This window comes from Euwallacea fornicatus, chromosome 26 (assembly GCF_040115645.1).
Source record: "Euwallacea fornicatus isolate EFF26 chromosome 26, ASM4011564v1, whole genome shotgun sequence".
Classification (NCBI taxonomy): Eukaryota; Metazoa; Arthropoda; class Insecta; order Coleoptera; family Curculionidae; genus Euwallacea; species Euwallacea fornicatus.
In genome coordinates this window covers 1050191-1077786 of record NC_089566.1, presented here as the reverse complement: position 1 = coordinate 1077786, position 27596 = coordinate 1050191, and the positions used below count along the sequence as shown (strand labels likewise).

Genomic DNA, 27596 nt, shown 5'->3' with positions numbered 1-27596 from the left:
TGGATCAATTGTTGAGGTCAAAGGAAGTATGGACAAATTTCAATATCGGGACATCTTGGACAATCAAATGTTGCCTTTTGCGGAATATGAAATGCCTCTTTGTTGGAGATTCCAACAAGATAATGACCCCAAGCATACTTCGAAGCTTGTCAAAAATTGGTTATCAACAGAAAAGGGGGATTTAATTGACTGGCCATCACAATCACCAGATTTAAATCCTATTGAGCGCATGTGGGAAATACTATATCGTCGCATTCGATTGAAAAATATTCGAAATAGAGCTGAGCTTCTTGATACCATAATGGACGAGTGGGAAAACATTCCTGAAGAAATGCGTGCCAAACTTGTAGATTCGCTGCCCAGAGAAGGTGTCCAGCAGTAGTTAATGCAAAAGGATATAGAACCAAATATTAATTTTTACTTTTTTTCGTAACAGACTTCTTTTGTAAATAGAAGTTTTGTTCGTTCCAAAAATAAAATATTCTTCTATTTCTTTATATATTAAATTTAATAATTAAGTATGTCAAACAATCAACCTTCTGAAAATTTACCATTGTATATCAGAGGTATCACAATAACCTGCCATTTGTTTCAACTAATTAAAACATTTTTTATTTTCTAAACTTTTGTTTGCCACTGATGTGAAAGTGTAAATCATAAAACGAGATTTCAGGATCCTGTTTACCACTGAAATGACTAATATTAATACGTTGAAAATTAATAGTTTAACTTAGAAATGTAGCCACGCCCCCTCCTTCAAAGCAAAACCTGCGAGAAAGCTGGCCAATCCGTAGCTCTTTATTTTCATGAAAATATTTTTAATCAATAGATCATCTCCACTTTAGTATGATGCCCAAGTTTCGAAGATACGGATAGTGGCCCATATTCGTTGGACACCCTGTATTTATTGCGAAAAATGAGGTTACAAGTTCTAGACGACTGCACTTTGATGATTTGTACTCAGTAACGATTTGAGATGAACGAAGACCGGATTATGTAGTTTGCGCTATTTGAGAAGTACCCACCAAATAGCATTAATTTTCAACTTTGTTCAAATTACAATAATAAAAAAAAATCGTGGATGCATTTGAAATTTTGTGAGATCGTTACTCATTACTGAATACGTTCCCTAAGTTTTTACGAACTCTGTACGACAGGCATTTAAGAGGAAGTGTTGATGCAAAAATGCTGTTTCCATTTTATCAGAAAAATACACCACAAGATTCCAAAATGGCTAATACGGGTGTTTAGCCCCGGGGCTTTCTGAGTTCCTACGTAGCAGCAGTGACTGCCTCACTAGGCACCCACAGAGAAACCCAAATACGCTGGAGGGGTCTTTCACCTGAGTCGAAGGACTGGACGAGCTACCCTCATGAAATAATAGCGGTCCAGAGGTTCGAGAGGGTACTGAAACTCTGTTACACGAATCACACTAAATTTAATCACAGACTAGTTGAATTACAGGGTGAGTTGTGATTAACTTATTAACAATAATGCCCGTGTATAGGGTTCTATGACAACGAGAGCGAGAGAAGTTGGTAAACTATTCTAACTGTGAAATCGGGAGAGTTGAGAAGTTGCAGTTAACGCGATGAGATGAGAAACGGTTCTGGTTCTGCTCCAAAAGGGGTGGTGCTCTTTCCCGAAAAATGCAGGTCTCAGTGTCTGGTTCTTTCCCACTATTTCGTGGAAAAATCCCCACCTTGATGGGTGGGTCACACCATTGCCTTATCGCTAACACCCTCTGGTTCTTGGGCCACCACTTGCGTGGGTTGTCAAGAGACATTCCATCCTAATTTACTGCGGCCCTTTATCTGTTTTACGATTCGCACTTCATAAATCAGGACGGAAGTAAACCACATGAATGGTACTTAGCGCGGTGCCCATGGTTTGGCACCCAATGGAATGTCAAGGTTTGGGTTCTGTTTTCTATTTACTGTTATTTATTGCCCAGGTGTTAGGGCATTGCGTAAGAGCGATCTTTATGTTGGAATCTCTCCAACAATGCTGTTTCCATTTTACCAAAAAAATATACCACAAGATCGCAAAATGGTTAATAGGGGATCGGTGGCATGCAAGATTTCAGTAACATTTTCTCTAAAAATATCAACTTTTAGAGTTTTTGATGCGTGAATAAATCCAATTTTCATTCGAATATTGACAAGACTACTATGAACGATCAGGTTAATGTTAAATCTTTGAGAAAGCTCTAAACATGGTTAAATTAAATAGAAATTGTCCGTTGTTATAGTTGGATAAATAGAAAACAATAAATACAAAATTAATGTAATGCGACAGTTAATGATACAAATCGAAAGTAAATCTTTCGTTTTCTTTGGTGTAATGTCTGCTAATTTTCCTTCTGCCACCAACCGTCACAAGAACAATGCTCGAACATAATCAGGAAAAGTTTGAGCACAATGCGGTGGCTGTTCACAATGGGTGAACGACGACTTGCTCTTCACGCTCAAACGACAATAATGAAATAATAAAACTACGAATGTGAGCAAATTGATAAGTTATATAAATACAAGACAGACGTTCCGTTTTTTGTCACTTGATACACACGCTTTGAAACAGAAATGTCTCCGAAAGGGGCTACATTGGTGTGTTTTGCTGGATTAATTAGCAGTGTTGTGTGTGGAAGTGTCTTCGAATCCAACAGCATTACTAGCAGGTAAATATAATACGAACAGCGTCTTATTACGAGCATAGCACCCAAACGAGTGTATCATTAGAGGACTTGATGCAAGGAACCTACTTACCTCGTTAGCGGCGAATCTAATGTCAAGGGGCTATGGTACCACTGGCATGGGCTCTCAAGTGATTTCGTTAAACCTGACAAATCTGCTAATCCTCGTTTTACTGAAGGCCCTTGTTTTCGCTGCAGCCTCATTGGCTGGGCACAAAGGCGGAGATGGTGGTATTGATAGAACTATCATTTAAACTTTTCTGGATGAGCTTACGAACAAATTCTAGAGCATTATTCGCGAAGCGTCGATGGAGACGAGGAAAACAAGTTTTTAACCGATGAAGAAGTACTCATGTTCCTGAGCTATTTAACCGGTAAGCTGTTGTTGCATTTGTTGCAGATTAACTCGAAATTGAATATGATTTTAGGATCCCCTGGGGATAATGGTTGTCTTCAAAACATCGCCTGCCATCAACCGAAGCAGGCGAAAAAATATGTAAATGCTGGCGATGTGCTGCTAAAAGCATTTAAGATGTTCGGATATCAAGCCGATGACACTTACGATTATGTTATTAGAGAGGTAGACCGAGCTGCTAATGTGGGCTTAGCAGGAGGGAAATGTGAAGGTTTTCGGTGCGACAATAGTTCGAATACCTAAACAAACTTTAGAATTTGTCGCAACTTGTAAATAAACAAATGGTGTAAGTCGACTTAAACTTTAGATATTTCAGAAAATGTTTAGTAGCTGTATGTCATCTTCAGATCCCAGGTATCACGGGTGATGCATCAGCTTCAAATTTAATTGTATTTACTAGAACAGGTTTTGGTGTCGCAACAGAGTATGTGTCCCTTAAAGGCGCGTTTACACGGGTAGTGAACCACGATCGTGAACCACACTTTTGTTGGGCACGCCTCGTGTGAACAGTACATGCATGTGAACGAAGTGTCGAAACGAATCCAAACGAAATACGTCACAATCGTGAATTCGGGTATCAAATGTGAATTATGGTTCTTCATTTAACACAACTGTTTTCCCCCAAAGCACTATTGTATTATATTTTATATAAAATTAAATATGTGAGGATCAAACTTTCAGCACAACCCCTTGGAGCATGTTATGTTGAAGAATGATGATGTCCGTTAGTGAAAGGCAATTATACATTATCCCTCATCCCTGGCTTCTTATAGGGTGCGGTGGTCCATGGTGCCAGGCGTCCGCATGTGCGGTAATGTATGGGACAAGACAAAAATAAAAATACAGATGACCACATGAAAATGCACATAGCCCTTGACATATGACCACATAACTCGTGTTATGATGTTTTGGTATAGAAAATGTAATTTTCATATACAGGGCGTTCCGGAATGATCGTCAAATCTTTTAACAGGGCATTCTACCAGCCATTTTAAGGGGGATCTTTGTATGAAATTTTTCAATTTGGGCCCTTCCTGTCCAAATATTCGGGTCTCAAAATGGCGGAAAATAATTTAAAAAATAAAAAAAGACTTAATTTACGTAAGAGAAGTTAACACCGTACAAGAACTGCAAGAAAGAGTTTTTAATGGTTGCGATCTGTGCACATTCTACGGTCTGTAAATATTAATTTCATTAAAAGTCTACAGTTATGTCAAGAATGCGCCGGAGACCATTTTGAACACTTGTTGTAATTTATTTTTATTATTTAGGGGATTAGACAAATTTATTTTTATTTATTCATATTGTTAATAATGAATTAAACTATTTATTCCTCAATGTTTACTCTTAACCCATGGTTAGTGGTGTGATTACGAGCTTAATAGGGTAAGAAAAACTATTACTATTTTTTACGCACACTGTTAGTTGTATGAGAAAATGACAAGAATGAAAAGAAATTAAATTATGTTTAACATTTAAAAACGAAGTTTTATTGAAATCGGCTATTGAAGGAAAAAGTTCTGAAAAATACAAAATTAAGGGTTGCTAATTCCCGCCCTCCAGAAACATTAGTCAGAGAACAGACACCACTATAAAATAGCGTTTGACTAGCTGATAATGTACCAAAATTAAAATTTCTAAGCGCAAACGTTTTAAAAAAATTAAAAAAAAACGATTACTTTCCGCCATTTTGAAACCCGAATATTTGGACAGGAAGGGCTCGAATTGAAAAATTTCACACAAAGATTCCCCTCGTAAAATGGCTGATAGAATACCCTGTTAAAAGATTCGACCGTCATTGCGGAACACCCTGTATAGATAATTTTTGCCCGACTCAGTCTTGGAGCGGTAATCAACGTGAGTGGGCCACGCATGAATGACTCTGAAACTTGAAAATTTTTGGGATATCATAGCAATGAATTTTCGCTGTGGAACCCTACAAATGAAGGGAATAAAAAAAAGGAACTCTCAGAGGAAACATTAAATGTATCAAATTTCACAACCGTTCATATAAATAACAAATTTAAAAATTTGCAGTGCGCACGCGCGAAATAAGTGAAAAACCAAAAAGTGGTGCTTCTACTGAAGATATATACAGGTGTTGCATACCTTCTTATCCGTAAACCAAGCACTCTATGTTACGCCTATGGATCGGTTTCCCCCTTACATTGTTCCTATTTGATCGCTCATGAAAACCTAATGGTGATGTTACAGAGCAATTAGAATACTGGTTTATTTAAGAAACGTCATTTCTTTATCTGAAACGACAAAATCATCAAAATATAGTTAACTTAGACCAAAGATCTGTTTAAATTATTAACTACCCTTAATGATGTGCTCTAGATAAATTCATGTTATCAGTTGTACGCCCATGGTCTCACAGAAGTATAAGTAGTCAGGACACATTCAAAAAAGACAGACACCTTCAAAAAGACATTCATATTCCAGATTCATAGAGATTCCATTATTCCACATTCATTTAAATTATCATTAGATTGTTAAATATTGTTGCTGAATTTCTTGTTTTCTAAATACTCGTACTATCCTTCCCCATTGGAAGCACTAGTGAAGGGAAAAGTTGTCAGTGAGTTAGTGAGTTGTCTCAATCCTGACAAATCTACATCGTGGTGTCTACCACATATACAATACCGGCTGGTGTCATAACATAGGATAAAATTTTAAAAGCTTGCAATGGCTGTATTTCAGGAATGAAAAAAGACTGGAAAAATTCCTCGGCACTGATTTTATAATAAATGAAGGCAACCAAAATTGTGCACTTACTAACTTACCCACCTTTACCCTCTCAACCCCAGCCACCCTAACTTTGTTACTTTAAATGGCAACCCCCCACTGGTAATACCTCATTTCAAAGCTCTGTGAAAATGCTTCACGACTGCATCAACCAACATCATATTTGTTCAGCAGTTATAGAATTGTGAAATAAAATATGAATAAGATGTAAATTTTCACAATCGTATTAAACCGCAGACTAATATTTCAAATTATACTTTTATGCTTTATTTCGAGGTTTTGAAGAATTTAGAATTATTTAGATTTTTTATATTATAATCATTATGTACCCCTAAATTAGCAAACTTTTTTTAATCGAAATTCTTCTTTTAGACGTTCACCTACTTCATTTCGTTTTGGGACTGAGATGAATCAAGACGATTTTGTCTAAAATCATTTAACAATTTTTGGAACTTTGATCATCGGTACCATTAAAGTGTTCGTTCACTTGATTGCCTCCACAGCTGCTGAACGTTTAGAAATAATACCCTTTTATGGTTCGGAGAATCGTTGTTTCCTAAGTGCAGATGCTGTGTTTAATAGCAGATATGAAAGCAGAAATATAAGCAATCAGTATCTTCAACAGCTAGTCATTAAATTTCAAAAAACAGGTTCTGCTTTTAATAAGAAAATGAATGGACCAAGAGTCCTTGACGAAGCAGCTCAAGTGGGATGTCTCGGTCAATTTCGGATGAGCACTACTTCATCGATAGGTCAGGTAGCTACGGCAATGGACCTTTCACACGAAACAATTAAGAGGGAATTAATATTGAATAAATTTCATCCTTATAAAATGCAAATCGTTAAAAAAGTCTGTGACGATGACCCGGATATGAAAATTTAATTTTGTGAATGAATGACTCAGAGAATTGTTGCTGAACCTCGACTAGTCGAAAAAACATTGGTTTTTAGTGATAATTGTTCTTTTTACTTAAACATACACGTCAATAAACAAAACTGTCGTTATTGGAGTCAGCAAAACCCACATATATTTAGAGGCCCCACCCAGTATCCCAAAAAGCTTGATGTTTGGGCTCGCATATTTGGGGATGTTATTATTGATTCATTATTCGTAGAGAGAAACCTAAATGGTGCGTTTGATTAAAACCTTTGATTATTCATGAACTACAAAACCAGACTGACAAGCAAGGAAATATGTCTTTAAGTGCGAATTTGCTACATTTTCAACAGAGCAGAGCACTTCCTCGCTACGTGGTTCCATTTAGGTAACGATTAGATAACCATTATCCAAACAAATGGCTTGGTAGACGAGGGTCTATAAAGTGGTCACCAAGATCTCCAGACCCAACACCACTTGATTTTTTTTTATAAGCTCACCTAAAATCTGTCGCCTTTCAAACTCAGCCTGACTCAATTGGGAAACTACGAGAAAGAATAATTCAAGCATGCCAGACTATATCAAAGGAAATCTTGGCTAAAGTTCGTCGGGAATTGGAAAGTTGGCTCGATTCTTGTCTGGAAAATAACGGAAACCATTTTGAGCATTTAATTAAATAAAAGGTCAATGCAAACATTCTATAGCTTTTTATTTGATAAATCGATAACTGCTTAAACCGATGTGATGTTAGTTAATACGATCGTGAAACATCGTTAACGAGCTTTGAAATGAGGTATTGCAAGTGGGTGGACACCATTCAAAATTACCAAGTTTGGGTGGCTGGGAGCTAGATGGTAAACGTGGATAAGTTAGTAAGCACATAATTTTGGTTCACCCTACTTATTGTAAAAAAGGGTTCGGAGGAGTTTTCAAACCTTTTTTCATTCTTGAGATATAGATGTTGCAAGTTTTTAAAATGTCCCTCTATACGGAGTGTAACATAAATAGGGGGTTTTCCTTTAAACACGACATAGACCTCATAAAACTTAGCAATATTTTTATATAACATTTTTTCAAAATCCCAAAAAAATCGAAATATGCGCAGATGAGTTTTAATACGTTTTTGTATAAAATCTAAATCCATTCCCGTATAAAAGAGTAATTTAATGTAAAGGAAATGGAATGTCCCACAAAAAATTATCAGCTATTGCAAACACGCAAAAAGTATTTAATATTTACTGTTTTTATATGATTTACCCAGGCCGCCTAAAAATCAGTCGTGAAGTTTAACTCCAGGTGATAAGCAATCACTATTGACACTATTAAATTGGCAAAGGACCATAATTACTCAAACCGCGAATTGGTGGACATGTTAGTGATACACGGGGAGTGTTACCGGAAAGACATCATCCTGCAGCCCGTAGATTTGTTTATCTTGTTGGAAGAGCTCGCGAAACCGGAAACCTAACAGCAATGCATGGTAGACATGCTGGAAGACCTAGGCCACCTAGAATTGTATCCATTGAGGAGCATGCTATAGATATCGTTCACGACAATCCAACTACCAACACTAGAAGAATCGCAGAGCAAGTTCCTACATCTCACATGACAGGGTGGAGAATTTTAAATGAAAACCAACTTTATCCCTACCACGTGCAACGAGTTCAATCGTTAATACCACAAGACCATCTCCCAAGAGTACACTTTTGTGACTTGTAGGAAACCGCTCGAAATGAAAATTTCCTTAAGTTTATTCTGGTAAGGGATGAATCAATTTTTACCCTTAAGGGAATAAATAATTTTCGAAATACGCACGTATGAACAATGGAAAATCCTCACGCTATTCGCCGAACTAATTTCCAGCAGAGATTTCCTTTAAATGTTTGGGCCGGCATGGTTAATAGCACGTTTATCGGACCTCTTTGTCATCCAGATCGAATGAGGGGCTTAGACTATATCCATTTTCTGGAACATAACTTGCCCCAACTTCTTGAAAATGTTCCTTTGAATGTTACACAATCTATGTGATTTTTCCATGACGGTGCTCCACCTCATTTTAGGCGCGAAATGCGGGACTTTTCAAACGATCAATTTCCTAACAGGTGGACAGGTCGCGACGGACCAATAAGATGGCCGCAAGATCACCAGATCTTAATCCATGCGATTTTCATTTGTGGGGTTACGTGAAAAGTTTAGCGTCTACGAGTGAAATTAACACAGTGAAAGAATCGCGTGAACGGATGGAAAACGCTTGCAGAAATAATTAGAGGAAAACCACCTCTTCTAACAACAGTTTGTGCAAATGGAACCAATGGAGACAATTTCGAACGCCTTTTGAAGCCAGTCCTGGGGTGAGTAGTAGCTAAAGATGTAGCACTTATTAAAACTTTCGTAGGCGCATGTTTCGGTCGTTTTTGAGATTTCGAAAAAATGTTATGTACAAATATTGTTTAATTCTTTGAGGTCTATGACGTGTAAAAAGAAAAACCCCTATTTATGTTACACCCTGTACATATCTTCAATAGAATCACTACTTTTTGCATATTCACTTATTTAGCGTGCGTGAGCTTCGTAAATTTTAAAATTTGTTATTGACATGGATGATTGTGAAATTTTGTGAATTTAATACTTCTCCTAGGAGCTTCTCTTTTTTTATATTCCTCCTTGGCGGAGTTCCATAACAAAGGTTCATTTCTATAATACTTCAAAGAAATGTTAGTTTCATTATCACTTATACGTAACCCACTCATGTTGATTAATATGGAAATATCACAATACGATTTATGTTGCCATATGTAAAGCGCCATCTGCCTCATTGCAGAGCTATACGCATCTTCATGTGGTCATCTGTACTTCTTATTTTATCTTGTCCCATATAATATCCCACATATGGACGGCTGGCGCTATTGACCGCCGCACTCTATGAAGACCCAGGGATGAGGGGAAATATATGATCACCCTTCACAAACGGACATCATCATTCTCCAATATGATTTGCTCCAAGCAGTTATGCTGAAAGATGGATCCTCATATATTTAGTTTAAAATACTCTTTGATCGGAAAAAATAATTGCTCAGACTAATTCAGACGTTCGAATTTTTCGAATGAACGAAAAATATTTTCAAAATTGCTGCAACGAAAACTTTATTTTTTCGGAGGAGAGTGCGCAAGTGCAAAACTATTGAAGTGAAAATCTGAACTTAATTCATACACACTGAGTCAAACTTATATGGAATCACCCAGTATTTTACAGAAAGGTGTTTTCACTGATCATCAATGATACATCGTGTTTTCCCCACAAGAACTTTAGCTTTTGATTTGTTTTTACTTCTGTGTAATTTTAGATATCCCAATTAAAGTTATGAAAACTACGTTCTCAAAAAATGTCCTAACTTGAGTTTGGGTTTTTGGTAAACCAACTTTTCTTTACGAGTTCTACTAGCTTTCAAATAAATGACTCAACTTTGAGAACACCCTGTATACGAAAAATTGGCGATACTGAGTGGTTTTGATGCCGGCTTGGTTTCAATATTTTTATTATATTTATTTATATTATTTATATTATTGCTAGAAAAATGCATTTTCAATTTCACTTTATGTTTCTTAGCAACGAACTTGAACGCACCAGTTTTCGAAATTGTACGATGTGATCGTTTTATCTTGATCGCATTTCATTTTGCAATAACTTTTTCGTTTTTGAAAATCCGGGTGTGCAACAAAACCTCTTCTTCCAGGACTTCTTCACGATTTTTTTGGAAATTTAAAATGAATACCTATGACTGTCGGATTTTAACGTTTATTGACGTAACTGGTTATATTTCAAATGGGACATCCTGTATATTTTCGCGGTTTTGTGCCGTAGGGAAATTTCTAAATATGTTTTACGTAACACTTAGCATGTCTATCTCTTGCCATTAGCTTAATATGGCAATTTAAAAATTGAAAATGCTTTTCGCATTATGCAGGTAGTCTCTAAGTTTAATGGTTTTTAATTTAAACTGAAATTAAATTTTAACTTTACATTAAAATAGGAATTTAACTATATTGGATTTTTCTTTTAAGCATATGCGAAAAGTGAAGCTAGGAAATTCCATGCAATGACATTTCAGAATTAAAATTGAGAATAACAAACGTTGTCCAACAATTAAGACATAAACCAGGAATCCTAATTAATTCTCTAAGATATACTATTAGTTTATCAAAAATGGGTTGAGCAACGAGTTTCGGCAATTCTTCTGGCAAATAGTAGTAGAGAATAAGTTGTTATTTGTTTTTAATCGCAAATTATTTTTTTAATTAGTTATCTACCAGATGTGCAATAAGAGAATAACTCTATGATATTCTAAAAAAAAATAATGTTAATACCGTGTTTTAATACTATTATTTATGGAAGGTAAATCGCTAATCCTAACAAGACCGTTTTACATGAAAACTATTTTCAATTTTTACATTATCGTAATAAACTAACGGTAGGAAATAAACCTATTAAGTGTTATACAAGGTGTTCCGAAAATATGGTCAAATCTTTTAACAGGGCATTCTACCAGCTATTTTAGAGGGGGATCCTTGTATGAAAATTTTCATTTCGGGCCTTTCCTGTCCAAATATTCGGGCCTCAAAATGGCGGAAAATAATAGTTTTTTTTATTTGTATATAAAAAAAACTATTATTACATTTTTACGCAAACTGTCGGTTGTAGGAAAAAATGACAAGAGCGAAAGAGAATGTTAAATTATGTTTAGTATTTAAAAACGAAGTTTTGTTGAAATCGGCTATTGCAGGAAAAAGTTCTGAAGAATACAAAATTAGGGGTTGCTAATTCCCGCCCTCCTCAAGCATGAGTTAAAGAATGGACACTACTGCAAAATAGCGTTTGACTAGCTGATAAAGTAGCAAAATTGAAATTTCTAAGTGTGTAACCGTTTTTAAGAAATAAACGTTATGGGGACAAGCATGTAAGCCGAAAGTGTGTGCTGGAATTAGTACAGAAGTTTAGAGAAACTGGTTCAATCTTAACGTAAAAACAAATCGTACACGCCCTGTAAGAAATGAAGCGGCGGAGATAGGGGTTTTAGGGTAAATGGTTTCAAAACCTACAACTAGTACGAGACAATTGTCGACTTCCACTGGAACGAGCGCAACCAGCATTCGCAGACTTTTAAAATCACATCAATTTCACCCCTGAAAAATTAAACTTCTCCAAGAGCCACTGAAAACCACAATTTTATATTCAACATCTGCTTTTCGGATGAAGCAAGTTCTTCTTCAAAGGGCATTGTTAAAAGTCACAACTGTAGATATCAATCCAGATATCTTCCACAAAGCGCACACAGAACACCCTCAAAGATTAAATGTTTGGGCGGGCACTTTTAAGACCACATTACCCGACCATACTTTATTCCCGAAAATTTGACTGGCGAGATTGATCTTCAATTGCTGGAAGACTTTGCTTATCCCCAACTAGTAGATCTGGTGGAAAATAATCCGGATTATCCAGAAAACTAATTGATGTTTCAACTAGATGGTGCACCACCGCACTGTGCTTTAGCGGTTAGGCACTTTCTAAATGAAAATTTTCCTGGTCATTGGATTGAACGGCCCGCGAGTTCTCCAGATTTGAGTCCATTAGATTCTTTCTTGTGGGGTCATCTCAAGTCGAAACCGTATTCGACTTCTCCAGGGAATATAAAAATTTTGCGAGAACGCGTTGTTAACGAACGCCGCCAAATCACCCCCGAAATACCCCAGTAGCTGCGACAGCGACTCGAAGCAAACTTATTTCACTGTCAGGACGTTACCGGACATCATTTTGGACAATTGATTTAGGCGCTTTTGTATTTTGTAATCGAAGTGTTAATGAAGAAACAATCGATTTAATCCCCAGCGGCCGCTCCAAAGTAAGAAATTTTTGTGTCGCCATAAAGACCTTCAAAAAGCCTTCAATTTTAGGTCTCACGTGACCCCCCTTCCCATTTGAAATTTTAGGGGTGGTTCGTCCCCTGCTCAGGGGGTGAAGGCGATCGCCGTGAATGTCTAATAAAAAAATCTTCCTCCTCCACGCTAAAGTTGACGTGTCCGAGCATTTTTGCACGACTCTTCAAGTGTCAAGCGCGAAAACAGCTCTGTTTCGTTTTAGTTGGCGCACCCTGTACATTAAATACCGTGTATTCTAATAAAAAATATATTACATCTGTAGGTACACATGCATTACAATATTTGGCACGCACTTAAAACATAGGTATAATTAATATCTAAATCACCGTGATTCGACAACCTTTTACGATTATGATAAGCAGTATTTACAGCAATTTGAGATATCGAGAATTAAGATTTATGAAAACCTCTTCAATATATGAAAAAAACTTAGTTGGATTATACAATATATAATATATAATATATAATACAATAGGTAACTTCAATAATATTGTTAATATTATACAGATATCTATACCTAGGGCCCTCAGAAATGGTCACAATCCGCAAAATCAGAAATTCCTTGAATTTGGCAGAATCGAAATTATATTCCAAACGAGGTAAAACATCATTCTAAAGGCTCCACGTTATCATAGACTATGAAAAAGAAATCTAATTGCGATTTGGGTCTTCTCACCCTGTTCAAACTGAATGCAAAAGGTGGCCGCGATTTGTAGCACTCGATTCGTACCGAGCAATTTAGTCAAAATCAGTATACGTATGTAAAGTAATACCTATGTATAGCTTAAAGTTACATTTATTCAATAAATATCATCGCAACACATAAAGCCATTTCTTTAAATATGAATTTTCATTACAAATCGTTGCTGGCATTTTACAAAAAACAATCTCAGAGATATTTAGATGAAACTGGATCACTCTGACTGCTCTAGATAGTTAACGTTTTCCTGTCCAAAATAGAATTTTAAACACATCAGATGCTCAATAATATATCTGCCCTCAATGTTTTTCGGCTTCAACGAAAACAAGAAAAACCTTCTCCGTTTTCTTCGCCCTTCGCAATCTTTTCCATATTTACGCCGCCCGGGCGGGAAACGGAAATTTCCGGATGCAAGAAAATCTGGCACAGTCCTGCTGTTTGATGGCGTCCATTACTTCCTGCAGATGATGGGATACTGACTGGGCCATATCGGGATGCAATCTAAAACAATAACCTCTGTAAGCTGGATAGATATTGAAAAAAAGGTGAGTTTTAATCAAGTGTGTACAGGGTGTTTGGTAAAGAGACAGGAAGTTTTCGATGAAAGATAAATGAGGTCATTTTAAATCTATAAAACCTTATTTATCCTTATACAAAGCCTCGTTGTTTTTGGAATATCAACCTTCGTAGATTTTCACATGAACTAATTGTATTGATGCAATTAGGTTGATAATTTTAATATTATATACTTGTCACTCTCCGAGGTATATTTAAAAATATTCTCATAATGTATAATGACAAAAATATGATTTGAACATTATTGTTGCAAACAATTATACAGGGTGAGTCGGGAGGATCGTGCCAAACTTCAGGAGCGTGTTGTACATGAAAAATAAATGTAAAAAAACTCAAATGTTGTTATCCGATTTTCGTTTGTTTACAAGTTATAGCGTAAATAAAATTAAAACACAAAATTTAAAAAGTTTATAAATTTCATAAGAAATTCCTACTACTCTACATAAGAAATTCCTGCTACTCTCCTCTCTTGGCCAACATTTTAAAAACGTATAGGGATAAATATGGTCGTATAAATTCAAAATCACCCTGTGCATCCCCCATTGAAAACTTTCTATCCCTTTATCGAACATCCCGTATATACATTATCAATAAATTAAAGAGAATTTCTCCTTAATTCACAAAATCTGTTTCAATACTGTAATTTAATTTTGCTTTTGTAGAAAACGTACTAACTAAAATTGTAGGAAAATACCAGAAATTTCCAAAAATTCCTTTCAAAATGGGTACAAAATCATGGAAAAACAAATGAAAAATATCCCTTTGCACACACCAAAAACTGACGCTTAATATGAATTTATGAGCAGTGAGAAATTTCTCAATTTCTAAAGGAAATTTTGCTTCTTGTACCTGAACCGAAACTGGAGTGTATTAATAAAAAGGAAAACGGTTGAAAAATCTCAAAAATATTCCAACATTTTTTTCGAAAAAACTTAAACGCGGCATGACCTCAGAATTGCAAAATTTCGAAAAGGTTTACGTTAAAACTTCCATATAACACTTATCTCCTTTCATTTCTTTCGGGAAGAGAGAAATACTTCTTTACCTGAACTGATTCTTTAAAAGAAAATTTTAGATATATCCAAAAATTTCTTTGGAAATAGTCTATATATACGGAAAAGCCCATTCCTAAATAACTTTTTTCGAAGCTTTCAAAAATTTCTAGTTAACAAGAGCTCAACTAGTAAGAGAGTTTCAAATACCTTTAATACATTAAAAAAAGGAATTTATCGTTGAAAAGAGAACAATACGCACCTTTAAGTACAGAAATAAATAATACAGGGCACTGTTAAACAAAAAGTCACTATAAAGTATTAGATAAGTTAGGAAACCAGTAATAACTTCACAACAGTTATGGATGATTTTTATTTTTTGAAAAAGCAGCGGCGTATCATTTTTCACAAAAAATAATCAGGGTCATAGCCTTGGGGGCGCCACTGCTTGCATATAAAAATTCGTTTTTCTTTTAAAACATATATTTCTGCACCTAACTTACGCCCACCAAGTTTGATAAAAATATTTAATGCAGATCCGGACTTATTAAAAAATATATAGCAAATTTTAACACCCAGTATTTCATACAGAAAGCGAAAATAGACTTATGTTCATATAAGCTTTTTTTTCTCAAAATCACTCATAGAATCACCCTTTAAATTTATGACATACTATTCTGAAACACCCTGTATTGATAGCGATTTTTTTGTAAAAATTTTGCCTTGAAAAATTGGTCGTGATTCAATACTTTTATTTGAAAGAATTTAGACAATCCAACATCAAAAGCGGAGTTAGAATCTATTGTGGGGAAAACTGGCCCTTCGCTAAGAACTGTTAAAACTGGGTGACAGAGTTTAACACAGTCGTATGAGATGCCAAGAGGAATTTGGCAGTGGTCGATCCATTGACACTCCAGAACAGATAACTCTAGAAACTGTGGTGAAAATCCAGAAAACTGTGTTGGAAGATCTGGTCCTTCGTTACCAACCGTAAAATATCGAATGGCAGAGTTTAAACGCGGTCGTCCGAGCTCTTAACGCGATCTTCGCAGTGGTCGACCCAACGACACTCCAGATCTAAACACTCCAGAAATTGTGGCGAAAATCTACAAAACTGTGGTAGATAGGTGTTTCGAAAAGTACTGTAGATCGCATTTTGATCGAATAATTGGCTAGGAGAAAACTACGCAAAATAAACGCAAAGCACTATGAGGATGTTTCAAGGGAGCATTAGGCAAAATTCCGCGGCAATAAAACCGAGTTTTTGTGTCAATTCACCACTGAGACGGAAAAACGGCAAAATAATGGACTTAAAGGGGAGAATCGGCCCCAAAGGAGGCAAAGCCCGTTTAATCTGCAAGAAAGGTGATGGTGTTAATTTTTTGGGATGCCAGTGGGATCATTTTTCTTGACTATTTTCCTAGAAGAAAAACAATAAACGAAGAATATTATACAAATTTATTTTGGCCTTTAAGCTAAGAAATTAGGGACCGCATTTGACGGAAAAGAAAGTTTGTTCCATCAAAACAACGCACCAGCCCACACTTGGCTCATCGCGATAGTCAAAACCAATCAGCTTGATTAAGAACTTTACCCTCGCCCAGCCTATTCGCCAGATTTCTTTCGGCTGATTTTCCATTTCCAAACTTGAAAAACTCGATGGAAAAATATTTGCCAATAACGAAGACGTGAAGTCCGAGGTCGATGCCTCTTTCGAAACGTTTGTAGCTACTTAAGCGAAAGGGCACAAAGCTATAGAAGATCGCTGGGAAAAGTGCGTAAATCTCGAAGGGGACTATGTTAGGAAATGATGTAACATTTTCCAACTTTTTCTCTTTAAATGTGAAGTCCGGGTACTTCTGAGCCCACCCTCGTAAAACAATCAAACTTCTTTCAAACCGTTTAAAACAAATTGGTAATTTGAGCTCCTATAAGCCATTTTAACTGGTTGAAACGCGGTTTTAAGCAAAAAAAAAACGATTTTTTACACGCCGCGGTTAAAAGCCGCATGCCGCCGCTTGTGTAATTTTTTCAAATCGGTTCCGCCGCAGGATTAATAGTCTTGAAATGCAGTTGAATACAATAATATCTTGATTACTGTACTGACTTGGCCTTTTTCAGGCATTACGATGGTTAATTAAAATATTATGTGACACGCGAGTTAACGTAATTTGTCTAAACAAACCAAATGAAGATTAAATTACATAACTGCACTTACATTCCTTTTCAGATAAACTCTGACGATTTCCTCAGTTTCACTTTCCGATAAAGAATTTCTCGAAGTGATGATTATAATACAGTATTTATTCAAATTGATTTGTAGAAAGTACGCGGTGTGTCCAAAAAATCCGTTTATATAAGATTTCTCTGGTTTATAGACTATGGAATTCCAAACATCGCTATTAGCAAGTGATTGATATTTCCGTTTTTTACTTCCACGTGACATTTTGCCCAGAACCAAGTACCATATATTAATAGAATTCTTGAACTTGAAATCGATATAACTTTCGTTGACCCAGATGGAATTTTTAGCGGCTTGCTGCTTGATGTCGAAAAACTTACTTTCTACTATGCAAGAATAACTAGCAATTATCGATGATGCGTATAAATTTATTAATAGACGTCATCCTTCGGAAATACTCACGAAGAAATAAGCCGTATCATCTTCTTCTCCATGAAGACTACCTCGTCGGGATGTTGCCGCAGCATCACCTGGCAAAATATTTGCTTTGAGCATGGAGTGTCTGCCCAAAACTCTGGATTCATCAATCCATTTAGTTTTCCGGCCTTCTTCATCAGATCCGTCATCTGTAGATCGGCGTCATCTTCGATCAACAAACTTCTCTTGATTCGACCCTTAATGCCGCTGGTCGCGTCCCCGTCTTCGTTCCTCAGCCTGTCCGTATTTTCCACAATGAACACCAAATTTTGAGGGTCGATGTCTTCGAGGGTCTTCATCTTTTGGGAATTTAAATCTTGCATTGCTCTCATGCTTTCGACGGGGCTGAAAAATCTTCCCATTGCGGCCGCTCCGAGGCCCAGGGCGGCCCCACCTGCCACTAAACCTTTAAGATAAAATGTTAATTAGAATAAATCCGTCGAACTTTGGCCTTGTAATTAGCTCACCCAGTGCAGGTAAAATTACCGATGTTCCTGCTACTGGAGCAATCAGCCCTACTTTTTCATCAGCTCTTTGGGCATTTACCCCTCCGAACCCTAGATTGTGGGATATTTTGTGCGTAGCTTCAACTAAGGGTTCGAACACTGGCCTAGTAAGCTTTTGCATGTTTTGAATGCCGTTTTGGACGTTGTCTTTGATGCTTTCAGTGATTTTAAGCTGAAAGAGATTCAAAAAGAGTCATGATTTTCGAAATATGAACTCTTCAAATAGGACTTCTTAACACTTTTTGGCTTTTTATCATCTATAGCCCCCAAACAAATTAGAATAAGAGCGAGCGGGTTTTCTTAAATGCCGCACTATTACACCCTGTATCTTATACAAGATGTTGCCTAAATATACAGTGCTCTGGTAATGGGTTATTCCTTAAATCAAGTAAGAAAAAAAGTTCCTTTAAACGTATGCCCGGAATCACTTCATTTTTGAAATACAGTGTGTTGAAGTTCAAAACTAAAATCAATTTTTGATTTTTTTAAAAATTTTTAATCGATTTTTTTTTATTAATAACAATTCCACAGTGTGCCTTTTAGACTTTTCGGAGCTCATTCAGAAATTTTAAAAAAGTGTGTGCGGAGTTGCGCAGGCGCAATTGTTCACAAAAATAATAACGCCCAGTACGTTTTGGCAAATTTTATTAATAATTCGAATGCAGCACCTAAAAATTCAAAATTTTTGTTTCTTAATATTGTTTTGGTCCTCGGTTCGTTGTCTGATTTAAAATTGAAATCCAAACTCTCACACATTTCTGAACACACTTAACACAAGTCAAAACAATAAAATAAATGAGATTAATCTTTAAGTGGAATTCACAATTTCTATCTTATCTTGAATTAGAGAATATTCCCTTAAACTCGCGCTATATATTTAGAAAAGCCTTGTAAGTGTTGACTTTTTTGTGAAAAATGACGTCATAAGAGTACTATTATGTGACGACCTTTAATCCAAAAATAGGACCAATTTTTTGTAGAATGCCGGCAATTCTTTGTTACATTCTATTTTTCTAGATCGTTGCATCAGATATATGTATCTTAAAAAGTCGAGCCTGAACTTGAAAATCTTCTAGATCACTTTTAAGTTGAGCAAGCACTTCATTTGCAATTAAATTAAATAAATTTTACAGTTTTAATATATCTTACTAGCTGCTTACCCAGAGTGGCTGTTCAGTTTTCGGCTTAATATAATACGTGTTGTATGGATAATTCAAAACATCCTTCTTGTAGAAACTCAAGCTATTGCTATCTGAGTTTGTGTAGTACCGGTTCTGCTGCTGCCTCCCAGTGTTAACATCTCCATATGCGGTATAATCTTTTTCCCTAAAAATAAGAAGAAGTCTTTTATTTCTTCTCCAACTAGAGCACTCGTTATACCTGTACGAGTCCCTGATAACTCCCGAGTTGTATTCATCTTCCTCACTGGTAGCTTTGGCGGGCTGAACTCCCAATTCTGGATGGGCATACTGAAGAACTGGGGTTCTTACCCCCTCGGTAAAAGTTACTGGGCTGAGCTTAGTTGCGCTGAAATCGTATTATTAAAATGGACTAAATAGAAGAATATTAGATTCCATTTACCTCGGTGGACTATACATTTGAGATGCAGGGTAATAAACTTCACTCGTTGGATAAGTTAACATGCGTCGTTGAAATTGTCCATTAGGGTTTGAACTAGCGTAGTAGTTGTCATAACTGTTCGCGTTTAGCTCTTGTTTTACCTCACTATTTTCATCGTAATCGTAAATATTTCCATTATTTTCTGCATTTTCATAAGCGGTGGAGAACCCGCTAGTTTGTTCAGGCGAATAGTAGTCGTCATAAGCTCTATATTTTCGAGAATGGTAGTTCTTTTTGGCTTCCTTCTCGTTGACTTCCTTAATGAAGTCTAAAATTTTGATTTTGGACGATCCCCCGTTCTCATCCTTTGTAAAAGGTCCAAAACCGACTGAAAAGAAAGCAATGAGTTTATTGAGGAAATATGTTTATTGAAACTCACCAGATCCAATTCGAACAAATTTATCATCCTTGTCACTTCTCCCACTCTCTTGCGGGGCAATATTATCTTTTACGCTAAAAGGTCCCATAGAATTCTTCCTTTTTTCTATATTTTTAAAGTTATCTTCCTTCGAAAAAGGCCCAACGGATTTCTCCTGAATTTCCTTTTCGGCCACCTGATTGGCATAAACCAGCTCGCCAACAGGAATTGCGGCTGGGGGTTTATAGTCCTTTTCATAAGGAACCAACTCTCCGTTTATTACCCTGAGGGCATTAAAGATATGTCGGGTCACGGAATTTTAGCTAAAAAATCGAGAGCACATTACCTAGCATTCCTCCATACTTTGGTGTCATTCGGGTCGTCTGGCACTCGAACTCCGTGGATCACTGGAATACCGTCACTGTCCAGTTGCATTACTGATCTGGCACGCTTCTTATCTGTCCCTTTTACGAATACCTCGCTCGACCTTATGTTCACTGGCTTCGGAATCACGTGAGGTATTCTGAAAGTAAGCATTAGTACATACGTGGAATGATTACAAGATGAACATAGACGGATTTTAAGATGGTAATTTTTAAGGTTTAGACAGAAGTACGTAGAGCGCAATGAGCATAAAGTGAGTAATAAAAATCTGATTTTTGCTTCGTTTTCTCAAATTACTGTCTCTGCTTTATTTTGCGGCTTAATTTGAGCTATTTAGACTCAATTTTATTCTCTATCTAACAGTGACAATACATTTTTCTTGTCAAATCTTGCTTGCAAATTTTCATTTTATAATTTTAGCACTTATTTCGCAAACGCTGTACCTACTTCTACGTAAACGCTAAAAACTACAAATTTAAACCACTTGTCGCACAAAACAAATTTTCTGTACAATCAGAGACATTTGGGCACGCTTAATTCAATATTTCTCTAACGTTATTGCTATTTTGAAATTGCACCTTACTTCAAGTAGTAAAAGTTAGTTCTATTTACGAGGATAGTCCCAGAAATACCAGACCTAACAGTTAAAGAAAAAAAAATTAATATGATATTATTTCTCAACACAGTCCCCTGTGAGACTGACACACTTTCCCCGTCGATGTTTTATAGCTTCTATGCCCTGTTTATAGTGAGAAGCTAGGAATGTTTCAAAATCAACCTCGAATTGCACCTCTCATTATCGGCAAATCTCTTTCCACAGAGCAAGTTTTTCAAGTTTGGGATGAGAAAATTATCTGAGGGGGCTAAATCGGGCCAACAGGGTGGACGAGGACAAAGCGCTAAGCTAAGTTGATTGATTTCGGTCATCGCGATCACGGAAGTGTGGAGTGGTGCGCTGTCTTGATGAAACAAGACTTTCTTTTTAGCCAAATGCGGTCGCTTTTTCCTAATTTATTCGCCTAAAGGTTGCAATAAATTTGTATAATATTCTTTATTTATTGTTTTCCTTTTAGGGAGATGGTCAATAAAAAAATTATTTCGCATGGATCTCGAGAAATTAGCGACAAAACCTTCCCTACAGATGGAACGGTTCTCGCTCTCTTTGGAGCCGATTCTCCCCTTTGAATTCATTGTTTTAACCGTTCTTTTAGCTCTAGTGCGAAATGGCCAACCCATGTTTCTTTCGTGGTTATGAATCGACGCAAAAACTCGGTTTTATTGCCGCGAAACTTCGCCAAACACTACCTTGAAACGTGTTGACGGCACTGTTTTTGTTCATCTTGGGCACAGCTTTCTCATAGCCAATTATTCCGTTAAAATGCTACGTACAGTACTTTTCGAAATGCCTATCTATCAGTACAGTTTTATAGATTTTCATCGCAATTTCTGGAGTGTTTAGATCTGGAGTGTCGTGGGGTCAAACGCTGCGACAAGCTCGGACGACCGCGTTTAAACTCCGCCATTCGATATCTTACGGTTGGTAACGAAGGAATCGATACCCCAAGAGTGGAATCTAACTCTGTTGGATGAGCTAAGACATTTCCAATGAAAATATTGAATCAAGTATCGATGACCCACTTTTCCCATGTTCACAAAATCTTTAAGAGCGTTCACTAAAAACGACCCCAAGGCAAACGCATATCAGCGTAGCACCCTCAAACTTTGAACATAAGCTCTTTAAGATTAGGTCTTCGTAATATAAGCATTTTCTTTACCAAAACTCGCTATCTACATGTAAATGTCGAATGCTTCTGGGAATACCCTCGTACATTAACGAACTGAAGTAATTACGAAAAAATAATATTATCGGCGGACTTCACATAGAAGTTTTTTGATGTTGTAAGCAACTAATCGCTGCCTAAAGTATTTCATTTCGCATGCAAAGGCGAAAAGTATCTTCATTTGATACGTAACCAAGATTACACATATCATGAGTACGTCATGGTCTGGTGTTCCCAAATGCTATTTGTTCTGTATTACTGTTTCTGTTTGATCTCATAGTTTTGCAATTGTTTATGAGTACTAAACAAAATATACTGAGAAAAATCCAAAATCAGTGGCGGGGTTGAAGTTTCGAAAGATCGAAATGAAATATTATGTGATTGTGAACCGTAAAGTTTGACTTGAGGGTACACACAGAAAATGGTAAAAAGACACTTTCAGTTGCACAACACCGGAGAATGTTACGTATCTCTGAGCACGTTGTTCTCTTGTGAAGTGCGCCACCAAAGATGCGAAGAGCAAGTATAGGAAGAGTTTGAACGCAGACGAGAGCCATCATTTCACCATTTCGCAATTTGCGCCTCAACAGTATCGCTGTTGAATTTCTTATTTGTTTTTGTTAAATAATAATAAAATATGAATGAAAGTAAAATTATTTTATTCGAGTAAAGATACAGGGTGAACGGTTAAAGTTTACGTTTACACCAAACGTTTATAGTAAACTTAGTTAACGGTTACGTTTACGCCCACCGCTTACAAGTTCTGTTGTTAAAATAAACAGTAAAAGATACGCGCTAACGATAAACTGACTGGTTTTGTTTAATTTACGGAACGACTGTAATAAAAAGGTGACAGTGCTGGCGATAACACACAAGTGCTTCTACTGCTGCCAAAAAGGAGATATAAAATTAAATTTTACGTCAATTACCTCTTACAGTTCTGTATTGCATCGTGCGTAAAATCTCTCTAGTGACCCAGTGCCATAAGGGCCAAACCAGTGTTATTACTAGCGCAATTAATCCCTCACCTTATGAAGGTTTCGTTTGCTGCTTAAAGAAATGTGCCTCTATCAATGACGCACACTGTACAGTGTGTCCCATTTTCGTTGTAATCTTAGGGATATTAACAAAGATAAAGAGATGCGGTTTTCGCGAACCTGCGTCACTTTTTAGTGAAACTAATGACGACGTTAACGGAATCGATCCAGCAATCTTAGTTTTTGCTCTACAGGGCGTTTTTGAAAATATTGTATTTTGGGCCCCCCCCCCCTGTAGTTTGAATAGGTGTTAAGCTATTGAAACTGTATAAACGGTGTCGGATAGAGATTTTTACGAAGAATCCAGTGGCATACTCAGATTTTATCTATAATTCTTAGTTTTCGAGATATGGACCAAATTTATGCTTTTTTTAATGGGACACCCTGTATATTTTTACTTATTTTGATTCCCCTAATTTTCCAATTCTAAAACAAAACAATTAGTGACAATTATAATTGTCAATAATTATGTTAATGTTTAATATCTAATTCACGATATGAATTATAAAGGGGCTCAAGATATAATTTTATTTTTGGAACATGAATATATCACTAACAATAACAAATTTACCATTTTTCTTTAACTGCATAATGATGCAAATTGAAGCAAATGTTGAAACTGATTTCCGTTCACATCTAAACATTTTTGACATAGTTTGGATATTCTGCTGAAGGCGTTTAAAAGTGTAATGGGACACCCTGTACACGCGCAGGTACCTGTTCGAACGACACATTAAACAGTTAAATTTCGATCCTTTTAGCGTTAATAGAAAAAAGATTGCCTTAATACCTGGCAATCCAATTTACACAAGTCTAAAAAGAGAAATTCCGCTACGATAAAAAGCATCTTTATTGACATTTAATTCTGACCTATAACTATTAGATCGGATCAGAATAGTTTAAAACTAACGAGGAACCATTCTGATGGAACAAACATATTACCGCAATTACTCAAGCGAACGCCTTTATTAAATCTCTAAATACTCACCTATCACTATCTATCACATTGCCCAGTCCCTTGCTAGTTGATCTGGCGTTGAAGTCGCTAGAATTTCTCATTAGCGCCAATGAGTTCAGTTTTACGACAGTTCCGGGTTGATAATACATGTGGGATAGGGGTATCCAATTCGGGACAAACTTTGAAGAAGAATTGGGCTTGTCTTCGGATGGGGGGTACTTCTCGGACTTCTCCTGAGGGAAGTAAAACGTGTTGGAAGGGTTTACTCCTAACTTTCTGATGTTTCTCGTATCCTGACTAAAAACAGCATTCATAACCCGGTTATTACTTTATAGATAACGATTGTCGGGTGAAATACCTTCTGCCCTGGTCGCTCGATGCGATTTGTACGTAGCTGCCGGGGGTTGATTTATCTTGACCGCCGCTTGCGCTCGACCTGTTCCTTCTCTTGACTATTAGCTGAGCGACGCTTCCGTCCTTGGTGAGGACGTTTAGGGTTTGAGTGGCGTCCGAATTGAGGCTTCTGGACACTTTTAATTCGGTGCGAGTGTGAAAAGGTAAAGCAACTTTTGCTGGCTCCTCTGCAACCCCGAGCGCAAAAATTAGCACCGCTGGAAGTGCGATCTGCAAAGAGAACGTTTGGTTGAAACCACTCGGACAACGTAGCGTATGTTTCATGTTAGCAGTCTGGGCCGGTTCGGTGATTCACAAAAAAAAAAAAAATGTAATTAACAATCGAAACATTCCATTCTTATTTTTTAATCTATAATTTTCCAATCGGGAGCATCTGGCAGTTAAAAGACCGAGCGTCGAGCCGGCAAAAGAAAGTGCGCTGTTGGAGGCAAAAGAGTCAATAACTCGCCGTCTCATCACCTACTTTTATTACTTTCACCTGTAAGGTTACTCCGCTAATCGCCACTTATTAAGAAACCTTACCAGGTGACTTATTTAACTCGTTATATTCAACCGTGGAAATTATACTCTAATACTGGGCGTTAATTTCCATTATGTCTCGAAGTATTCCATTTTAAGCTTGATTTGTGAAAGATTTCAAAATGAGCACGAAAAAGGTGAAAAGGTTGCTTCTGTTCCCAAGATCTTTGAAAAACCGTTAAACGAGGTCTTCGGCAAAAAAGTTTAAAAATGACAATTGTTTCGAAACGTACCCCCTTTCCACGCCTATGTGCGGCGTCCTTTTCGAGATGAATTTTAACGATAACAAAATGATTTTGATGCTGGTCGCCTTCAAAACGGCTCATTCGTTCAAGGAAATTAGTATTTCAACGTTGCGATGTCTTCGATGTAGTGGCACAACTGCTGAATAGCCCATTCTTGCTGATTGCTAGATAAGGATCCGGCCGATAGTCTCCCTTTAGTTAGTGAGACGCCCATGGACGTTTCTCGAGGCTTTCAATACTTGAGTTCTTGGTAACGTAGAAATCTCTCGTGTTCTCTTGTGCCCATACTTCCTCGCGTTTTTACACTCTTGGTTGAATTTTCAGGTTGACTTCGGGCAACTATGGTTATTAAAAATTGTTTAAACCGAGGTATACCGAGCGTTATAGCCGAGAAATCGCAAGACAATAGAAAACATGTAAAGGGTTGCTGCCCACATTTTTCCTCCGCCATAGAATCATTGTTTTTGGAAATAGAAAAAAATAGTCGAGATAAATGTTTTAGTTTTTACTGTGAGTTATCGGGATCCGCCATCGGATGAAACGAACGAGCATCGTAAAGCTGTCAAAAAATGGCAAGTTGTGTTTTTTTTAATAGAACACCCTGTATATTTATACCTTTTTGGAATCTGCTCCTCGATTTCAAATACATATCTCATACACCTGTTCTAGCCCTGTGCCCTATGGGGACGTTTAAAACTTTCATTCTCAAATCAAAGTTGTCATGGGAAAACATTATTTAAACAAAAAATTAACAAGTGACTACTAACGTTTTATATTTTAACAGTTCTTAAGTAAGTTTTCTATATTTCTATACAACCTCCTTGCGCTTCGCAACATTGGTTGTGTTAGTTTTCCATTTTAATAATGCATTACTAATAAAATCGTTATTTTCTGTGTTAAGCAACAAAATTCCTTCGTTTAATTCATTTTGAAGCATTTCGACATTTTCAGGAATGTGGCAATAAGTTTTGTTTTTTAGAAAATCCCATAAAAAGATATCAATTACATTTAAATCGGGACTATTCGCTGGCCACCTAATTAGTCCATGTCTGCCTATCCACATCTGGTACTTAATATTTAGGAAATTAGTGACACTTCGGACATTATGTGGAGGCGCCCCATCGTGTAACCAGATAAACCCTCCTCGATTTGGTACGTCTTCTAAAAGGTTTTCAATATCATTTTCTAAGTATTTTTTATATTTTTGCTCAGTTAAGGAATCTTCAAAAATAACTGGTCCCAAGTTAAACTATACATATATATGTATATATATATATATATATATATTTGAAATCAGAGAGGCGAGCAGATTCCAAAAAAGTATAAATATACAGGGTGTTCTATTTAAAAAAGGAAACACAACTTGCAATATTTTGACAGCTTTACGATGCTCGTTCGTTTCATCCGATGGCGGATTCTGATAATTCACAATAAAAACTAAAAATTGGTCTTAACTATTTTTCTCTATTTCCAAAAATAAAGATTCTACGGTCGAGCAAAAATACGGGGAATAACCCTGTACAGGAAAATATGGAGGACAGAACTTGGAAGTCGGATAATATCGTGCAAGTGGCACCATATTACAACATCCGCCGAAATGAGCAGTACCAAAAATAAAAATTAGATTTATTTTTTCATCTCTGCAATTTAAACGTTCAAGATGTTCACCATTTCCACGCAAATGAGCTTCATAACGGTTTTTTAAGTCACCAAACATATTGATAAAGAGTCGTCGATGTAACTCCATCCACTTCCATATGCCCCAAATGTATCCATCAGTTGGCCTTACATCAACTTGATGAGATGGATATGCGAAGTCTGTTCCCTAAGAAATTATTCTATTAACAAAATGGCGACGGAGCTAGTCCAAGGTGCGCGCAACTGTATGACTCGCTGCACCACCTTGTTGAAAGCATTATTTGTGCACCTGTAAATTACTTTATATTTTTATATCATAAAACGTACAATAATTTTCTGTCTGTAACACTCTTGATTGACAGTAAGTGAATGCCGATTATAGTCTGCAACCAAATAAAGACCATTCATTCCATGACCAGATAGCGTGTACCAAACGGTAACTCGAAGACTGTGGAGTGACTTCTCTACAATAACATCGGGACGTTCAAATCTAAGGAATCTGGTTGTTTATCCGTTAATATAACCACTAAAGGAGAACGC

At 36.7% G+C, this 27596-nt stretch overlaps 2 protein-coding genes across 2 annotated transcripts in view; one reads left to right on the top strand and one right to left on the bottom strand.

Annotated features, from left to right (window-relative positions):
- The first annotated feature begins 2571 nt into the window (after nucleotides 1-2571).
- Nucleotides 2572-3775, top strand: LOC136347060 (uncharacterized). The gene is made up of 5 exons (XM_066296692.1): nucleotides 2572-2677; nucleotides 2739-2923; nucleotides 2980-3066; nucleotides 3121-3391; nucleotides 3455-3775. Exons 1-4 carry the CDS (start codon nucleotides 2583-2585, stop codon nucleotides 3348-3350), a joined length of 597 nt encoding a protein of 198 aa, XP_066152789.1. The 5' UTR covers nucleotides 2572-2582; the 3' UTR covers nucleotides 3351-3391; nucleotides 3455-3775.
- A 9125-nt stretch (nucleotides 3776-12900) lies between these two features.
- LOC136347038 (uncharacterized) overlaps nucleotides 12901-27596 on the bottom strand; it is a 31260-nt gene continuing 16564 nt past the window's right edge. The window contains exons 2-11 of the mRNA XM_066296667.1: nucleotides 24599-24864; nucleotides 24271-24537; nucleotides 20427-20603; nucleotides 20102-20364; nucleotides 19684-20050; nucleotides 19483-19629; nucleotides 19263-19428; nucleotides 18064-18274; nucleotides 17582-18002; nucleotides 12901-13870 (exon numbers count right to left, since the gene is read on the bottom strand). Coding sequence (XP_066152764.1) covers nucleotides 13744-13870; nucleotides 17582-18002; nucleotides 18064-18274; nucleotides 19263-19428; nucleotides 19483-19629; nucleotides 19684-20050; nucleotides 20102-20364; nucleotides 20427-20603; nucleotides 24271-24537; nucleotides 24599-24864 — 2412 coding nt within the window. The 3' untranslated portion in view covers nucleotides 12901-13743. The remainder of the gene's footprint in view (nucleotides 13871-17581; nucleotides 18003-18063; nucleotides 18275-19262; nucleotides 19429-19482; nucleotides 19630-19683; nucleotides 20051-20101; nucleotides 20365-20426; nucleotides 20604-24270; nucleotides 24538-24598; nucleotides 24865-27596) is intronic.

What these genes read in the sequence shown, in the direction of transcription:
- LOC136347060 (XM_066296692.1), top strand. Translation starts at nt 2,583, where the DNA reads ATGTCTCCGAAAGGGGCTACATTGGTGTGTTTTGCTGGATTAATTAGC. An exon ending in TCCAACAGCATTACTAGCAG is followed by an intron (nt 2,678 to 2,738) that starts GTAAATATAATA and finishes GTGTATCATTAG; the next exon opens with AGGACTTGATGCAAGGAACC. An exon ending in GTTCCTGAGCTATTTAACCG is followed by an intron (nt 3,067 to 3,120) that starts GTAAGCTGTTGT and finishes ATATGATTTTAG; the next exon opens with GATCCCCTGGGGATAATGGT.